The sequence below is a fragment of the Piliocolobus tephrosceles genome, chromosome 2 (assembly GCF_002776525.5).
Source record: "Piliocolobus tephrosceles isolate RC106 chromosome 2, ASM277652v3, whole genome shotgun sequence".
Classification (NCBI taxonomy): Eukaryota; Metazoa; Chordata; class Mammalia; order Primates; family Cercopithecidae; genus Piliocolobus; species Piliocolobus tephrosceles.
The window spans coordinates 101211604-101229822 of NC_045435.1; the positions used below are offsets into that span (position 1 = coordinate 101211604).

General features: G+C 43.3%; 1 protein-coding gene across 2 annotated transcripts in view; it reads left to right on the forward strand.

The window, feature by feature from the left end:
* The window catches only part of LIPH (lipase H), a 53924-nt gene that overhangs the window by 31926 nt on the left and 3779 nt on the right, over positions 1-18219 (forward strand). For both annotated transcript variants that reach the window (XM_023187648.2, XM_023187649.1), the window contains 4 exons: positions 1665-1832; positions 3690-3785; positions 7457-7568; positions 16233-16406. In XM_023187648.2, coding sequence (XP_023043416.1) covers positions 1665-1832; positions 3690-3785; positions 7457-7568; positions 16233-16406 — 550 coding nt within the window. The remainder of the gene's footprint in view (positions 1-1664; positions 1833-3689; positions 3786-7456; positions 7569-16232; positions 16407-18219) is intronic.

Here is an 18219-nt window from a genome sequence, read left to right on the forward strand (position 1 = left end):
TTTTTTTTTGTATTTTTAGTAGAGACGGGGTTTCACCGTGTTAGCCAGGATGGTCTCGATCTCCTGACCTCGTGATCCGCCCGTCTCAGCCTCCCAAAGTGCTGGGATTACAGGCTTGAGCCACCGCGCCCGGCTGAAAGATTGGTTTTTAAATGCTGCAACACTGGAGAGTAAGTGGAATAAGAATGGGAGAATTTTGATAATTACTGAATTACTGGAGCGGGGATGATATGGGCATGAGGGTTCTTTGTATCCTTTCGATTTTTGTACCTGTTTGAAAATTCTGATAATAAATGTAGCAGGGGAGTGAGAGAACTCCATGACTGAAGCTAGTTGTTTGCGTTTTTCGACCTTTCTCTAAGTAAATATATCATATGAAAAGGCAGAATGAAGAGGAATTAGTTAATGATCTGCAATTTCTTTTCTTTTCTTTTCTTTTTTTTTTTTTTTGAGGCGGAGTCTTCCTCTGTCGCCCAGGCTGGAGTGCGGTGGCTCGATCTTGCCTCACTGGAACCTCCGCCTTCCAGGTTCAAGAGATTCTCCTGCCTCAGCCTCCCAAGTAGCTGGGATTACAGGCATGCGCCACCATGCCCGGCTGATTTTTGTATTTTTTGTAGAGACAGGGTTTCACCATGTTGGTCAGGCTGGTCTTGAACTCCTGACCTCATGATCTGCCCATCTCAGCCTCCCGAAGTGCTGGGATTATAGGCATGAGCCACTGCGCCCGGCCAGCAATTTACTTTTATGATAACAATTTTGGTAATTCCTTCTGATTCCCCATGACCTAGGGGAGGTTGGTCTTGGACCCAAACACCCTCACCACGGGTGGATGTCAGCCTGATGAGCAGACACAGCATCTTTGTAGTCTGAAGTAGCCCTGCAATGTTAGACCAGGGGCTTTCAAACTTACATGCTCCAGGACCACGTGGAAAACAGGGGCAGTGTTTGTTAAAATGCTGATGCCTGCACCTCCTCTGAATTAGACATATTTAAGGCTGGACCTGAATTCTGTATTTTAACAAGCATGATTATGATGCAGGCAATCTGTGGACCAAGCATTGGATGGCAGTGAAAGATACCTCAATTGCTACATGAGTAATCAAGGTCTTTCTTTTTTTCTTTCTTTCTTTCTTTTTTGAGATGGAGTCTCACTCTGTTGCCTAGGCTGGAGTGCAGTGGCACAATCTCAGCTCACTGCAACCTCCGCCGCCTGGGTTCAAGTGATTCTCCCTGCCTCAGCCTCCTGAGTAGTTGGGACTACAGGCGCCCGCCACCACGCCCGGCTAATTTTTATATTTTTAGTAGAGACGGGGTTTCTCCATGTTGGCCAGGCTGGTCTCGAACTCCTGACCTCAGGTGATCCACCTGCTTCGGCCTGCTAAAGTGCTGGGATTACAGGCATGAGCCACTGCGCCTGGCCCAAGGTCTTTCACCAAAGCATATTTGCTGTAATTCTTGCCACAACCTTAATTTGATTTCATCTTTTCTCCTCCCACTTGCCAGCATGAATTCTTGTCTATGGGATTTTATAAAGATTAAATGAAATAAAATACACTGAAACGGCACAGGGCCAGATGAGAAATTGTGTGTCTGTAAAATATGTGATATAGTATTATTAAATGCTTCAACTGCTCTACTCTTTCATCACTTCTTTTACAACCAAGGATTTCAGTATTTTAAATGTGACCACCAGAGGTCTGTGTACCTGTACCTGTCTTCCCTGAGAGACAGCTGTGCCATCACTGCATACCCCTGTGACTCCTACCAAGATTATAGGAATGGCAAGTGTGTCAGCTGTGGTGCATCACAGAATGAGTCTTGTCCCCTTCTGGGTAAGTCCAACAAGCAGTTTCCTCTCTGATTCACAAAGAACTAATTTTTGGTATGAATCCCAGAACCACTTTATCATGTAAAAATTGGCCCCACAATTGTATTAAAATTTGTTTTTCTGCTGGGCACAGTGGGCTCACGCCTGTAATCCCAGCACTTTGGGAGGCCAAGGCAGGCGGATCACTTGAGGTCAACAGTTCGAGACCAGCCTGGGCAAAATGGTGAAACCCTGTCTCTACAAAAATACAAGAAGTAGCTGGGTGTGGTGGTGTGTGCCTGTAATCTCAGCTATTTGGGAGGCTGAGGCAGGAGAATTGCTTGAACTTGGGAGGTGGAGGATTCAGTGAGCCGAGACCGCACCATTGCACTCCAGCCTGGGCAACAGGAGTGAAACTCCATCTCAAAAAACAAAAAGCAAAGGAAAAAAAGAAAAAAGAAAAGAAAAGCAACTGTAGAGTATTCCATCCAGAAGGCAGTACAACCTCCCTGGACCCTCTATTCTAGCATGGAAAAGAAGGTTCCAGAAGAGTTTCCAAGCTCACCCAGGGTACAGCCACTCTACATAGCCTGCTCCTGTGGGGACAGCAATACCCTCTCTGTGCATACAACCTCTCTGCTGGGACAGGGTCCACAATAAGCCCAGAGACCCTCCTGCCAAGTGAACTTTTTCACAGATTCATGTCTGTGTAAATATCCTCACTCCACATTCCGGCTCTTGTGTGCACACACAGCAGGTGGAGTGAGGTAATAGATATTGTGGAGGCTGCGTGGATATTCGCTAGGGATTAGTACAGATATTCTAGGTGGTTAGGACTTTGAAACTGGATGGCCATGAGAATTTTCTATTTTTTTCCAAAAGGAAAAATCCAAGTTAATAGCAGGGCATGGTATAGACAAGGGGTTCTCAACCTTGATTGTGCTTTCGAATCACCTAAGGAGTTTTAACACAATACTGATGCCTGGGTCCCACCCTGGATCAATTAAGGCAGAATGTGAAGGCCATTCTCTAGGGCTAGGGACAGAGGAGAGAAAGAGGCCCCTCTGGACAGCACACAAAGGAGGACACTCACCTGCTTAGTGACACAGTCACGTGGCAAGCCCAGGTCTATGCAGTGTAGGGCCCCACTATCGTTCTTCAAGAAAGCACATTGATTAGGGCCGGGCGCGGTGGCTCAAGCCTGTAGTCCCAGCACTTTAGCAGGCCGAAGCAGGTGGATCACAAGGTCAGGAGATCGAGACCATCCCGGCTAACACGGTGAAATCCCGTCTCTACTAAAAACAATACAAAAAATTAGCCAGGCGAGGTGGTGGGCGCCTGTAGTCCCAGCTACTCAGGAGGCTGAGGCAGGAGAATGGCATGAACCCGGGAGGCGGGGCTTGCAGTGAGCTGAGATCCGGCCCCTGCACTCCAGCCTGGGCGACAGAGCGAGACTCCGTCTCAAAAAAAGAAAAAAAAAAAGAAAAAAAAAAAAAGAAAGCACACTGCTTTGCAAGAGTGATGCTATTTTACGTATGAACTTGAATCTGTTTTAATCTAGAAAATGAATATATTACTGAAAAATGTCAGTGTTATTTTTAGTCCACACCAGTGTGTGCCACACCCTGCACCCCCCACCTTGCTACTGATAACCAGTAAAGGGGGAAAACCACTGGAGGATCCTGTTGCCCTTCAGCTCTTAGGAACAGGGTTGGCCAGCAAGATGGGTCACCCTGCAGGCCCTCACCATGGGGAATGGAGGTGGGAGGAAGTTTCTCTCAGAAGTGGTGGATACAGTCAAAGTCAATGTTCTTGCTACCTCAGTTGCTTTTACGTTTATATAATACATGCTAATCTTACAATTTTTAAACTTGTTTTATAGGCTATCATGCTGATAATTGGAAAGACTATTTAAGGGAGAAAGATCCTCCAATGACGAAGGCATTCTTTGACACAGCTGAGGAGAACCCATTCTGCAGTGAGTGGTGAATGTGGTTGTTGACTTTTGCCTCTTATTTTGAGGATAGCTGAGTCTCAGCTTCCTGGCTACTTCTTGGCAAATACGGGCCATGATGAAGCATCAACTTTGGAGCTGGAAGGGCTGAGGTTGACTCCTGAGTCTACCACATAATAGCTGTGGGACCTTGGTTATCAGGAGAACCTGCTCCCGATGGTTACATGGGTTCTTTTCTATTTCCTAAGTGTCTTGGCTGGTTTGAGAAATAAAGGGGAAGAGCACAAGAGAGAGCAATTTAAAGCTGGGTGTCCGGGGGAGACATCGCATGTCGGCAGGATCCATGATGTTCCCCGAGTTGTAAAACCAGCAAGTTTTTATTAGCAATTTTCAAAAGGGGAGGGAGTGCACGAATAGGGTGTGGGTCACAAAGATCACATACTTCACCAGGTAATAAAATATCACAAAGCAAGTGGAGGCAGGGCGAGATCACAGGACCACCGGATGGGGTGAAATTAAAATTGCTAATGAAGTTTCAGGCATGCATTGTCATTGATATCATCTTATCAGGAGACAGTGTTTGAGAGCAGACAACCTGTCTGACCAAAATTTATTAGGTGGGAATTTTCTCGTCCTAATAAGCCTGGGAGCGCTACAGGAGACTGGGGCTTATTTCATCCCTTCGGCTTCGACCATAAAAGACTGCACGCTTCTAAGGGGGTCATTTATAGGCCTACCCTCAGGGTGCATTCTCTTTCTCAGGGATGTTCCTTGCTGAGAAAAAGAATTCAGCGATATTTCTCCTATTTGCTTTTGAAAGAGGAGAAATATGGCTCTGTTCTGTCTGGCTCACTGGCAGCCAGAAGTCTTATCTCTGGTGTTCCCTGAACATTGCTGTTATCCTGTTCTTTTTTCAAGATGCCCAGGTTTCATATTGTTCAAACACACGTGTTCTACAAACAATTTGTGCAGTTGACACAATCATCAGAGGGTCCTGAGGTGACATTCATCCTCCCCAGCTTACGAAGAAGATGACAGGATTAAGAGATTAAAGACAGGTGTAGGAAATCACAAGAGTATTGATTGGGGAAGTGATAAGTGTCCATGAAATCTTCACAATTTATGTTCAGAGATTGCAGTAAAGACAGGCATTAAGAAATTATAAAAGTATTAATTTGGGGAACTAATAAATGTCCATGAAATCTTCACAATTTATGTTCTTCTGCCATGGCTTCAGCCAGTCCCTCCATTTGGGGTCCCTGACTTCCTGCAACACTTGGTCAAGTCATTTGACTTCTCTGAGTCTCAGTGTCCTGACTGGTCAAATGGGGGTAATAATACCCATTATTATAATAGAATAGAATAGAATAGAATAGAATAGAATAGAATAGATCCCAGGTTAATATAATAACCTGGGATATTAGGTTTAATCTGATGCAATTTAAAAATATTAATTTAATAAAATCTCAACAAATCAGAGTTGTTAGTTTCACTGGTTGACTATTCTAATCACTAAGATCTTCCAGAAAATTGCTTGATTCCCCAAGAGACATAAAATTGAGACTAGGAAAAACTAGGTGTCAGCTGTATCTACAGGTCAGTTCCAGCTCTAAAGCAAATACGATGACCTAAAGGTCTTGAGAGGTTTATTCCAGATGGGAATTAAAGGGGGCAGCCGATGATTAGATGCCTTGGGAAGCCACTAGAATTTCCCTGGGCAGATGTGTTTTTCCTACAGTGTTGTACCCATTTTCACTTTCCTTGGGAACAACTATTTTATTTTATTTTATTTATTTTTTGAGACAGGGTCTCACTCTGTTGCCCAAGCTGAAGTGCAGTGGCGCAATCTCAACTCACTGCAACCTCTGCCTCCTGGGATCCTCCTGCCTCAGCATCCCGAGTACCCGAGACTGCAGGTGCACACCACCATCCCTGGCTAATTTTTGTATTTTTGTAGAGACGGGGTTTTGCCATGTTGGCCAGGTTGGTCTCAAACTCCTGACCTCAGGTAATCTGCCCTCCTTGGTCTCTCAAAGTGCTGGGATTACAGGCATCAGCCACAGCACCTAGCCTATTTTAATTTTTTATTTTTTTGAGACAGGGTCTTGTTCTGTCACCCAGGCTGGAGTGCAGTGGCACAATAATGGGGCACTGCAGCCTCGATCTCCTGGACTCAAGCAATCCTCCTGCCTTAGCTTCCCAAATAGCTGGGACTTCAGGCATGTGCCACCATGCTCAGCTAACTTTTTGTTTGTTTCTTTTAGAGACAGAGTCTTACTATGTTGCGTAGGCTTGTCTTGAACTCTTGGGCTCAAGCAATCCTCTGCCTTAGTGCTCGGATTACAGGTGTGAGCCTCCATGCCAGGTGTGAGCAACTCTTAAAGAGCCTGAGCATGGTGGCTCGCGCCTGTAATCCCAGCACTTTGGAAGGCCAAGGCAGGCGGATCACTTGAGGCCAGGAGTTCGAGACCAGCCTTGCCAACATGGTGAAAACCCATCTCTATTAAAAACACAGAAAAAAAAAATCCAAAAACGAAATACAAAAATTAGCTGGGCATGGTGGTGCTCACTTGTAATCTCAGCTACTCAGAAGGCTGAGGCTGGAGAATTGCTTGAACCCAGGAGGCAGAGGTTGCAGTGAACCGAGATTACACCACTGCACTCCAGCAACATAGGGAGACTCTTTAAAAAAAAAAAAAAGCCTGCGGATCACTGGGTTTCCCTCTTTCTTTGGAGCCATGTGTGGCAGCCCAGGATTTGGCACCTACCTGGTCTGTATGGGGCAAGCCCCTGAGCAACGTGAGCCATAAAATGGCAAATCCAGGACTGACCTTATTCCTTCGTGGGACTGTCATCTCCCTGATTAGTTCCTGTTGTAGTGTGTTTTAATTTTATCTTTAAAAAAAAAATAAAACCCATAAGACATTATTCAGGTAATATTTGTATAGATGTACCCACATATTTACCACTTTTTTTTTTTTCTCTGAGTCTTCTGGTTAGGGAATGCCACTTTATTTTTATTGTCATCCTTTCTTGCATTTTGTAAATATAGGCAAGTATGCTGAGTAATAATGGGGGCAGTCCAGAGTATGGCAGGAACTTCAAGAAAGGAGACCTGACTTAGTCTGGGGTCAGGGAAAGCCTCCTGGAAGAATGACATTAAGCTGAAACTTGAAAGGTGGGCTCACAGAGCTGGCAAAGTAAGAGTGCCCAGGTGGGTGAAGGCCCAGGAGCCTTCACAGTCCTGGGAGTGCAAGTGGTTGGGCATGATTGGGAAAAGGATGAGGAAGGCTGGATAGGCTGGCAGACGTGGCCCAAATTGTGGAAAACTGTCTCAGCCATGAAGAGTCTCCAAATGGCCCCTTAGTTGGTTGAGTCTAAAATGGGCAGGAATTGGTGTGAACCACACTCAGTCACAGGCCCTGAGACTTCACAATACCTGGAAACATTGGTTCAATGATGATGCCTGACCATGGTTACTGGAAACCAGTGAACTCTGCTAGCACTCATTCCATCTTTACCAAAGAGAAGAGGAGGGAATATTAGAAACTTCTGCCCTGTATTTTTGCAGAGAAACTAGAGAGAAAGAGAAGAAGAGACTCAGTGATTAGGGAGGTTCAGTTTTTAGGAACCAACCCTTCAGGGGATCGGTTGGTAGTATCTCTCGCTTACTGTGTTCTCTCTCTGTTTTGCAGTGTATCATTATTTTGTGGATATTATAACATGGAACAAGAATATCAGAAGAGGGGACATTACCATCAAATTGAGAGACAAAGCTGGAAACACAACAGAATCCAAAATCAATCAGTAAGTTGAGATAAAATTGTTTGCAGTGCGCTATTTCCCTTTTTGCTCACAGAAATTAAATCACAAATCCACCTACTTTGTTATTTATAGATCTATGCTTTTCCTTGTTCTATAAAAGATATAAGGGGACCTATTGCTTAGTTGCTTCCCTGGCTCTTGACCTCCCAGGCTCTTTACAAATGGGATTGGTGCAAGGGTTTTCTTTCCTTCCCTCCTTCTCTTCTTTCTTTCCTTCCTCCCTTTTTCCTTCCTGTCCTCCTTCTTTACCTCCCTTTCTCCCTTCATTCCTCTCCTCCTTACTTCCTTTGATTAAACATGTAATACTAAAGTTATCCTTGTTTGCTATGAAGGATTTAAACAATAAAGGAATATGCTGATTTAATTATCCCACATTGTATACATAGATCAAAACATCACCTTTTATCCACTAAATCTATATAATTATGATTTCTCATTATCAATAAAAAATAATAATTAAAAAAAAAGGAATTTGCAATATAAAAGTACAAGTCCTTGCCGAATCTCACCAACAATCCCAGCCTCAAAGGCAAAAGACATCTCTACCCACACACATTTCTATTCTTTCATGAGCTCATAATACATATGTAAATATATATAACACATATTTATAACATATATATGTGTGTTTGTATTATATGTTTCTGAAACTCAGGAAATGTTATTTGCTGCTGGGCATGGTGGCTCAGGTCTGTAATCCCAGCACTTTAGGAGGCCAAGGCAGGCAGATTACCTGAGGTCGGGAGTTCAAGACTAGCCTGGCCAACATGGTAAAACCCCATCTCTACTAAAAATACAACAATTAGCATGTGTGGTGGCGGGCGCCTGTAGTCCCAACTACTTGGGAGGCTGAGCCACGAGAATGGCTTGAACCCAGTGGGGCAGAGGTTGCAGTGAGCCAAGATCACGCCACTGCACTCCAGTCTGGGCAACAGAGCAAGACTCCATCTAAAAAGAAAAAGAAAAAGAAAAGAAAAGAAAATGTAATTTGCAATAAAAATTGGAAACATTCTAAAAATCTAATAATGGGAAAATGGTTAATGTAAATATTCCCACTACACATTGAAGTCATTTATAAAACGTAGACAAGGAAATGCTTATAATGTGCTAAGTGAAAAATGTAGAATATCAAATTATATAAAGCATAAAATTAGCTTAACAATGTAAAAATCAATGAAAAAGACACATGCCAAAATGTTACATTGCCCTTTGGGTGGTGGGAATTTGAGTTTTTTTTTCTCCAAATTCTCTTTTCTTTTTAACTTTCTAATGGATATATACATATATATGTTTAAAATTAATTAATACTTTAGAAAATCTTTATTCTCAGGAAAAGGGGGGAGGAGGCTTTAAGCAAAGGAACTTGAAGCTCATTTTATTCAGGAAATGTTTTCTGGGACCTACTGTTTACCAAGCACTTGGGCTGTCTCTTGGCCACATCCATAGAAGACTGGGTAGAATGTCATCTGAAAGTGGCAGTCACCCTATGGGTTCATTGTGTAGATAAAGAGAGAAAGTGGGTGTGGGGTAGGTGGTTTGTAGGTGGCTTTTTAAAATGCATTTTTGGATCATGATAATAACAACCTTTGTTTATTGAACTAAGCATGTTATACAAATTGGCTAATGCAATTATACCAAAACCCTATGAGGTACTATTACCATTCCCATTTCATCTATGAAGAAACTGAGGCTCAGAGAGACCAAGTAATTTGGTCAGTATCACACAGCTGATCAATGTGAATCAGGTGAAATCAGAAGCAGGTCTATCCAACCCTAGCACCTATAGTTTTAATCACTACATTAGATTCCTCCCATTAAGCTGTATTGCTCCCCCTATCCCCACCATACTTGAAGTTTGGGAGTGCAGCGGTGTTTTTTTGTTTGTCTGTTTTTTGTGTTTTTTTGAGACAGAGTCTAACTCTGTCCCCCAAGCTGGAGTGCAGTGGCGCGATCTCAGCTCACTGCAAGCTCCACCTCCTGGGTTCATGCCATTCTCTTGCCTCAGCCTCCCTAGTAGCTGGGACTACAGGCACCCACCACCACACCCGGCTAATTTTTTGTATTTTTAGTAGAGATGCGGTTTCGTCGTGTTAGCCAGGATGGTCTGGATCTCCTGACTTCATGATCTGCCCGCCTTGGCTTCCCAAAGTGCTGGGATTACAGGCGTGAGCCACCACGCTGGGCTGGTTATTTATTTATTTTAGGGTTCCCTGCTGATCTATTTCATAGCTGATGTCCCCACATCCACAGTGGGGCAGCATTTTCAGGGAGATCACCGCTATGGGGCGCATCTTGAGGAATCTTCAGTGAGGAAGCAAGAGCAGAGATCTTACCTAGATTTAGAATTTTCTATTCTGGAGATTCTAAGAACTAGCAGGGAAGATTGTGCAATTATATAATGAAATTTTTCCACCTAGCAAAACTTAAGTATTCTGTCAATAATTTGTTACATATTTGCTTTACATATGTCTTAGAATTTTTTTTTTTTTTTTTTTTTTCTTGAAACAGGGTTTCACTCTGTCACACAGGCCAGAGTGCAGTGGCGAGATCATGGCTTACCATAGCTCAACCGCCTGGGCTCAAGCGATTCTCGGGGCTCAGCCTTCAGAGTAACTGGAACTAAGTGCACCACCATGCCTAGCTACTTTTTAATTTTTTTGTAGAGATGAGGTGTCACTATTGCCCAGGCTAGGCTTGAACTCCTGAGCTCAAGCTATCCTCCTGCCTCGGCCTCCCAAAGTGCAGGGATTATAGGCATGAGCCACCACACCCAGCCCAATTTTTAATTTTATATAGTGAATGTCTCCTAAGTAGGAATTCTTAAATTTGGAGTTTTGTATCTTGATTAAGATAAATACCTTAACATCTTTAATGCACATTCTTATTTTAGTCCTGTTTGCGAAAATGTCACTATCAATCGAGAATATGTACAAAAAGGAAGTAATCGTTATATTACATGGTGAGATTATGGGTACTTTTCTCTTTATTTCAAGATGAACTTTATCATTTTTTAAATTATTTTTACAATTTAAGAAAAAGAAAATGATATTAGAGCATGTACCCTGAGTTGATCCAGTCTTACCAGACTATGGGAATAGATGAAGTCACAGTCAAGGTTATTATTGGTCTGGAGACTCTCCCTGGATTCATGTATTTGTATTTGCTTTTTAAAAAAATCATTTTAAAAGGCCAAGCCCAGTGACTTATTCCTGTAATCCCAGCACTTTGAGAGGCTGAGGCAGGGGGATAGCTTGAGCCCAGGAGTTTGAAACTAGCCTGGAAAACATAGCAAGACTCTGTCTGTACAGAAAACAAACAAACAGCTGGGCTTGGTGGTATGTGCCTGTAGTCCCAGCTACTCAAGAGGCTCAGCCGAGGGGATCACTTGAATCCAGGAGTTTGAAACTACAGTGAGCTATGATTACACCACTGCACTCCAGCCTGAGTGACACAGTGAGATCTTGTCTCAAAAAATAAAATTAAAAATTGAGATGTAATTCACATAAAATTCACCCCCTTTTTAAATTATTTTATTTTATTTTTGAGACAGAGTCTCGCTTTGTCGCCCAGACTGGAGTGCAGTGGCGCGATCTCTGCTCACTGCAATCTCCACCTCGCAGGTTCAAGTGATTCTCCTGCCTCAGTTTCCCGAGTAGCTAGGATTACAGGCACCTGCCACCACGCCCAGATAATTTTTGTATTTTTAGTAGAGACGGGGTTTCACCATGTTGGCCAGGCTGGTCTCTAATTCCTGACCTCAGGTGATCCGCCTGCCTCAGCCTCCCAAAGTGCTGGGATTACAGGCGTGAGCCACTTCGCCGGCCACATTCACATTTTAAAACATACAATTTGGCTGGGTGCAGTGGCTCATGCTGGTATCCCAGCAGTTTGGGATGATAAGGCATGGGGAATCACTTGAACTCAGGAGTTTGAGACTAGCCTGAGCAACATGGCGAAACCCATCTCTACAAAAAATACAAAAATTAGCTGGGTGTAATGACTTGTGCCTGTAGTCCCAGCTACTCAAAAGGCTGGGAGGTGGGAGGATAGCTTGAGGAGGCAGAGGTTGCAGTGAGCCAAGATTGTGCCATTGCACTCCAGCCTGGTCAACAGAGCCAGACCCTGTCTCAAAAAAAATTAAAAAAATTTTAAAATAAAGTATACAATTTAGTAAATTTTAGTATAGTCACAAAATGTACAACAATCACCATCATTTAATTCCAAACCATTTTCATCATCTCAAAAAGAAACCCTATATCCTTTAGTAGTAATTCTACATGTCTACTCCCTACCCGCTGGCAACCACTAAACTTTCTCTGAATTTGCCTATTCTGGACATGTCCTATAAAGATAATCATACGATATGTGGCCTTTTGTGCCTGGCTTTGTTTGGTTAGTTTAATGTTTTCTTTTCTTTTTTTTTTTGAGACAGAGTTTTGCTCTTATTGCCCAAGCTGGAGTGCAATGGCACGATCTCGGCTCACCGAAACCTCCGTCCCCCTGGGTTCAAGCGATTCTCTTGCTTCAGCCTCACGAGTAGCTGGGATTACAGGCATGCTCCACCACGCCTGGATATAAGCATATATATATATATATATATTTATATATATGTATTTTTTTTTTTTTGAGACGCAGTCTCACTCTTGTCACCCAGGCTGAAGTGCAGTGGCATGATCTCTGCTCACTGCAATCTCTGCCTCCTGGGTTCAAGCAATTATTCTGCCTCAACCTCCTGAGTAGCTAGGATTACAGGTGCCCACACCACGCCCAGCTAATTTTTGTACTCTTAGTAGAGACGGAGTTTTGCCATGTTGGCCAGGATGGTCTCGAACTCCTGACCTCAGGTGATCCACCCACCTCGGCCTCCCAAAGTGCTGGGATTACAGGCGTGAGCCACTGTGCCAGGCTTAATTTTATATTTTTAGTAGAGATGGGGTTTCTCCATGTTGGTCAGGCTGGTCTCGAACTCCCGACTTCAGGTGATCCGCCCGCCTCAGCCTCCCAAAGTGCTGGGATTACAGGTATGAGCCACGTCGTCCAGTCAGTTTAATGTTTTCAAGATTCATCCAAGTTGCAGCATGTAGCAATACTTTGTTCCTTTTTGTGGCCAGTGTTCCAATGTATTTATATGCCACATTTCATTCATCAGTTCATGGGCGTTTGGATTGTTTCCACTTTTTGGCAATTATTAATAATGCTGCTATGAACATTTGGATAAAAGTTTTTATGTGACCATGTTTTCATTTCTCCTGGGTATATACCAGGAATGGAATTACTGGGTCATACGGTTAATTCTATGTTGAACATTTTTAGGAACTGCCAAACTGTTTTTGGCAGTTGTACTATTTAACATTCCCACCAGCAATGTATGAGGGTTCCAATTTCTCCACATCCTTGCCAACACTTGTTATTGTCTGTCTTTTAAAGAAAATTCTTTTTTGGCCAGGCGTGGTGGTTTACACCTGTAATCTCAGCACTTCGTGAGGCCGAGGTGGGTGGATCACCTGAGGTCAGGAGTTGGAAACCAGCCTGGCTAACATGGCGAAACTAAATCACAAAAAATTGGCTGGGCACAGTGGCTCACGCCTGTAATCCCAGCACTCTGGGAGGCCGAAGGGTGGCAGATCACAAGGTCAGGAGATCGAGACCATCCTGGCTAACATGGTGAAACCCCATCTCTACTAAAAATACAAAAAATTAGCCAGGTGTGGTGGTGGGCGCCTATAGTCCCAGGTACTCGGGAGGCTGAGGCAGGAGAATTGCTTGAATCCAGGAGGCAGAGGTTGCAGTGAGTCGAGATCATGTCGCTGCACTCCAGCCTGGGAAAAAAAGCAAAACTCCGTCTAAAAAAAAAAAAAAAATTCTTTTTTATTGTGGTAAAAATAAATAACATAAAAATTACCATCTTAATCATTTTTTTGGCATACAGTTTAGTAGTGTTAAGTATATTCACATTGTTGTGAAGTAGATTTCCAGAACTTTTTCATCTTGTGAAACCAAAACTCTATACCCATTAAACAACTTCCCTTCCCCCACCCCAAAGTAAACACCATTCTACTTCCTATTTCTATGAATTTGACTGTGTTAGATATCTTATCTTATATAAGTGGAATCCTATAGCATTTGTCTTTTTGTGACTGACTTATTTCACTTAGCATAATGTCTGCTATGTTCATCCATGTTGCAGCACGTGACAGGATTTCCTTCATTTTTTTTCTTGGAAACTCACTGATTGATTGATTTGATTGATTTATTTTTTTGAGACGGAGTCTCACTCTGTTGCCCAGGCTGGAGTGCAGTGGTGCAATCTCGGCTCACTGCAACCTCCTCCTCTCAGGTTCAAGCGATTCTCCTGCCTCAGTCTCCCGAGTAGCTGGGACTACAGGCGCATGCCACCATGCCCAGCTAATTTTTTTGTATTTTTAGTAGAGACGGGGTTTCACCATGCTGGCCAGGCTGGTCTCAAACTCCTAACTCATCATCTGCCTGCCTCGGCCTCCTGAAGTGTTGGGATTACAAGCATGAGCCACCACGCTTGGCTGATTTCCTTCTTTTTTAAGGCTGAATAACATTTCATTGTATGCATATACCACACTTATTTATTCTTCCATCAATGAACACTTGGGTTGCCTCCTCCTCTTGCCTATTGTGACTAGTGTTGCTATGAACATGGGTGTGCAAATGCCTCTTTGAGACTCTGCTTTCAATTTTTTTGGACATATCCAGAAGTGGAATTTCTGGATCATATTGCAGTTCTATTTTTAATTTTTTGAGACACTACTATACTGTTTTCCTTAATGGTTGCACAATTTTCCAATCCCACTGACAGTGCACACAGGTTCCAGTTTCTCCACATCCTCACCAACATTTGTTATGTTCTATTATTTTGATATTAGCCATCTGAATGGGTGTGAGATGATTCTGTGTCTTTTGAACATTTACATCACTTTTTTTTTTTTTTTTTAAATTTTGAGACAGAGTCTTGCTTTGTCGCCAGGCTGGAGTATAATGGTGTGATCTCAGCTCACTGCAAACTCCACCTCCCAGGTTTAAGCAAATCTCCTGCCTCAGCCTCCTGAGTAGCTGGGACTATAAGCGCGAGCCACCACGTCCAGTTAATTTTTATATTTTTAGTAGAGACGGGTTTTCACCATGTTAGCCAGGATGGTCTCGATCTCTTGACCTCGTGATCTGCCTGCCTCAGCCTCCCAAAGTGTGGGGATTGTAGGCATGAGCCACCACGCCCGGCTTCCATCACTCTTTGAAACATTTCCTAACTTTCTGGCACACGGGTTTCCAGGATCACTTTGCACATTTCCTGCCCCAGCTGTGGAATCAATCATTTCTCCGGGGAGCCCTAGTTTCTTTAGTAGAGATGGTATCAAGAAAACAAAATCTGGGCGCCTTTCAGATTAGTTTTATTTGTGGCACTTTTGTACTCCTTTGGACTTAGACATGATCCCAGTGGGGTGACAGATACCTCGTCACAATCACCCCATTCCCAAATTGAGAATTAATGTTGGCCAGGCTCAGTGGCTCATGCTTGTAATTCCAGCACCTTGGGAGGCTGAGGCAGGCGGATCACCTGAGGTCGGGAGTTCAAGACCAGCCTGTCCAATATGGAGAAACCCTGTCTCCGCTAAAAATACAAAAATTAGCCAGGAGAGGTGGCGGGTGCCTGTAATCCTAGCTACTCAGGAGGGTGAGGCAGGAAAATCACTTGAACCCATGAGGCAGAGGTTGCAGTGAACTGAGATCGCACCACTGCACTCCAGCCTGGGCAACACAGCAAGACTCCATCTCAAAGAAAAAAAAAAAAAGAAAACAAAAAAAACCCCCAAAGGATTAATGTCTAGAGCAAGCCTTCTGTTCCTGAAGCCAGGGGCTCCATGGTTCTTCCACCTCCCCAGAAAGACATTGACTGAGCTGAACCTCTCCAGCGATATACCTTAACTTCAATTTGGTTTCCCACCTACAGAAAACATCTCTATACACTTGGAAAAAAGTATCGGACTCTGGATTTGCCTCTTTTAAGGTTCATCTTGAGAGGGAGAACTAAAAAAAATGCATGTTTAGGCACAATTCAATTAACATCTAGTTTGGCTAAAGATGTACTTAGGCATCTAGGGATGCAGTTTAATGGAAAGATCATAACTTTGAACTCAGTCAGAACTGGGCTGGAATCTCTTCACTGCTGCATATAAGGCCTGTGACCTGGGGAGCTCGATCTCTGTAAGCATCTGTTTCTGTCTATTAAATGAGGAGAATAATGCCCCCCTTGCAGAATGTTTCAGGGGGTCGGAGAGATGAGTTAAGAGACAAGGACATCACCTGGTGTGTAGGAGGCAGTCATTAGCATCATATGTCTCTAATGTCATTTCGGGTCACTTACACAGCCCTTTGGAGTCAGCAGACTTTGCCCATCAAAGCTGACTAGTTCTTGGGAGGTTACTATACTCCAGCCTGGGCAATAGAGTGAACCCTATCTCAGAAACAAACAAACAAACAAACAAACAAACAACACATCAGCTAGTGCAGGCTATGGGGTGAAGTAGTTACCAGCTTACCAGTGACTTGTAGGCTTCAAAACTGCTTTCTTTCATTAGTAGTCTTTATCCATTTTTCAATATTATTTCTTCCTTCCAGTGAACCCACCACATTTCAGAAATATCACCAAGTGAGTCTACTTGCAAGATTTAATCAAGATCTGGATAAAGTGGCTGCAGTTTCCTTGATGTTCTCTACAGGATCTATAATAGGCCCAAGGTACAAGCTCAGGATTCTCCGAATGAAGTTAAGGTCCCTTGCCCATCCGGAGAGGTGAGCTGAGGGTAGACAAAATGCTGTTTTCCAGGGATATTGCTGGATCCTGTCCAATCTGCTTGGTCTGATGTTTTAATAAGACTCTATTATTCACAATGAGGGACATGACGGGTTTTCCAAAACTAGTTTTTATTATAAACAAGTAGCCCAGGCCAAGTGTAGTGGCTCAGGCCTATAATCTCAGCACTTTGGGAGGCCAAGGTGGGAGGATTGCTTCAGCTCAGGAGTTCTAGCCAGCCAGGGCAACATATGGAGACCCCATCTCTACAAAAAAAGAAGAAGAAAAAAAAAAAAAAAGCCAGAAAGCAAATAGCCCAGCCCAGCTGGATTTGGTGGTACATGCCTGTAATCCCACTACTCAGGAGGCTGAGGCGAGGGGATCACTTGAGCCCAGGAGTTGGAGTCCAGCCTGGGCAACATAGCAAGATCCTATCTCAAAATCAAAACAAAAAATTAAATTAAAAAAATTTAAAAATAAAAACAGGTAGCCCAGTAATCCAAGAAAATTATACTGCCTGTACTTAAAGATAGATGGCCTAGTAATCCAAGGAAATACTGTTGTTATATGCTGAGAATTATACAATTCTTCCCTAACTACCACACTACTTGTAAGCTGGTAATTTGTTGTAGAAAAGAAAGCTTTGTATAATTTGGCAAGCTGATAAAACAGAGCCTAGTATAAAAAAAAGTACAGAAAATTGGAACATATTATTCCTTTGACCACAGGCGTGTCCACCATGCCCAGATAAGTTTTGTATTTGTGATTTTGTATTTTTAGTAGAAAAAAATATTTTTGTATTTTTAGTTTTGCCATGTTGGCCAGGCTGGTCTTGAACTCCTGGCCTCAAGTATCCGCCCGCCTCAGTCTCCTAAAGTGCTGGTATTACAGGCATGAGCCACTGCACCCTTGACAGTATGAAAGTATTATATTGAATTTCTTAAATTTGATAATGGCACTGAAAATGTCCTTGTTCTTAGGAAATATACAATGAAGTATTAAGGAGTAAACAATCTATTCTCAATTGCTCCAGAAAAAATAAGCAACAATGTATGTGTGGGGAGAGAGAGACAGACAAACAGAGAAAGAAGGGGAGAAGGAGAGAAAGAATTATTGTTATTTTTAAAGTCCGGAGCTGTGTTGACATGTATGTTTTGTGACAAATGCCCCTCTACCATATAGTCCTAGCATCTAACCTGTGGACAGAGAGGGAGACAGGAAATGATGTGAGCAGTTAGTACTTTATGAATTCCTTTTTCTTGAAAGTTTAGGGACTGAGCATGGTGGCTCATGCCTGTAATCCCAGCACCTTGGGAGGCCAAAGTGGGTGGATCACCTGAGGTCAGGAGTTCGAGACCAGCCTGGCCAACATGGTGAAACCCCATCTCTACCAAAAATATAAAAAATTACCCGGGCAGTGGTGGTGTGTGCCTGTAATCCTAGCTACTTGGGAGGCTGAGGCAGGAGAATTGCTTGTACCTGGGAGGCGGAGGTTGCAGTGAGCCGAGATTGTACCACTGCACTCCAGCCTGGGCGACAGAGTGAGACCCTGTCTCTCTCAAAAAAACAAAAAAACAAAAAAAGAAAGTTTAGGGTACCCTAAAACATTTAATAATACAAGTTTCTCCTAAGAGGATAGTCATTACATCCTAAAACTCTTTTTTTTTTTTTTTTTTGAGACGGAGTCTCGCTCTGTTGCTGGAGTGCAGTGGCCGGATCTCAGCTCACTGCAAGCTCCACCTCACGGGTTTACGCCATTCTCCTGCCTCAGCCTCCGGAGTAGCTGGGACTACAGGCGCCCGCCACCTCGCC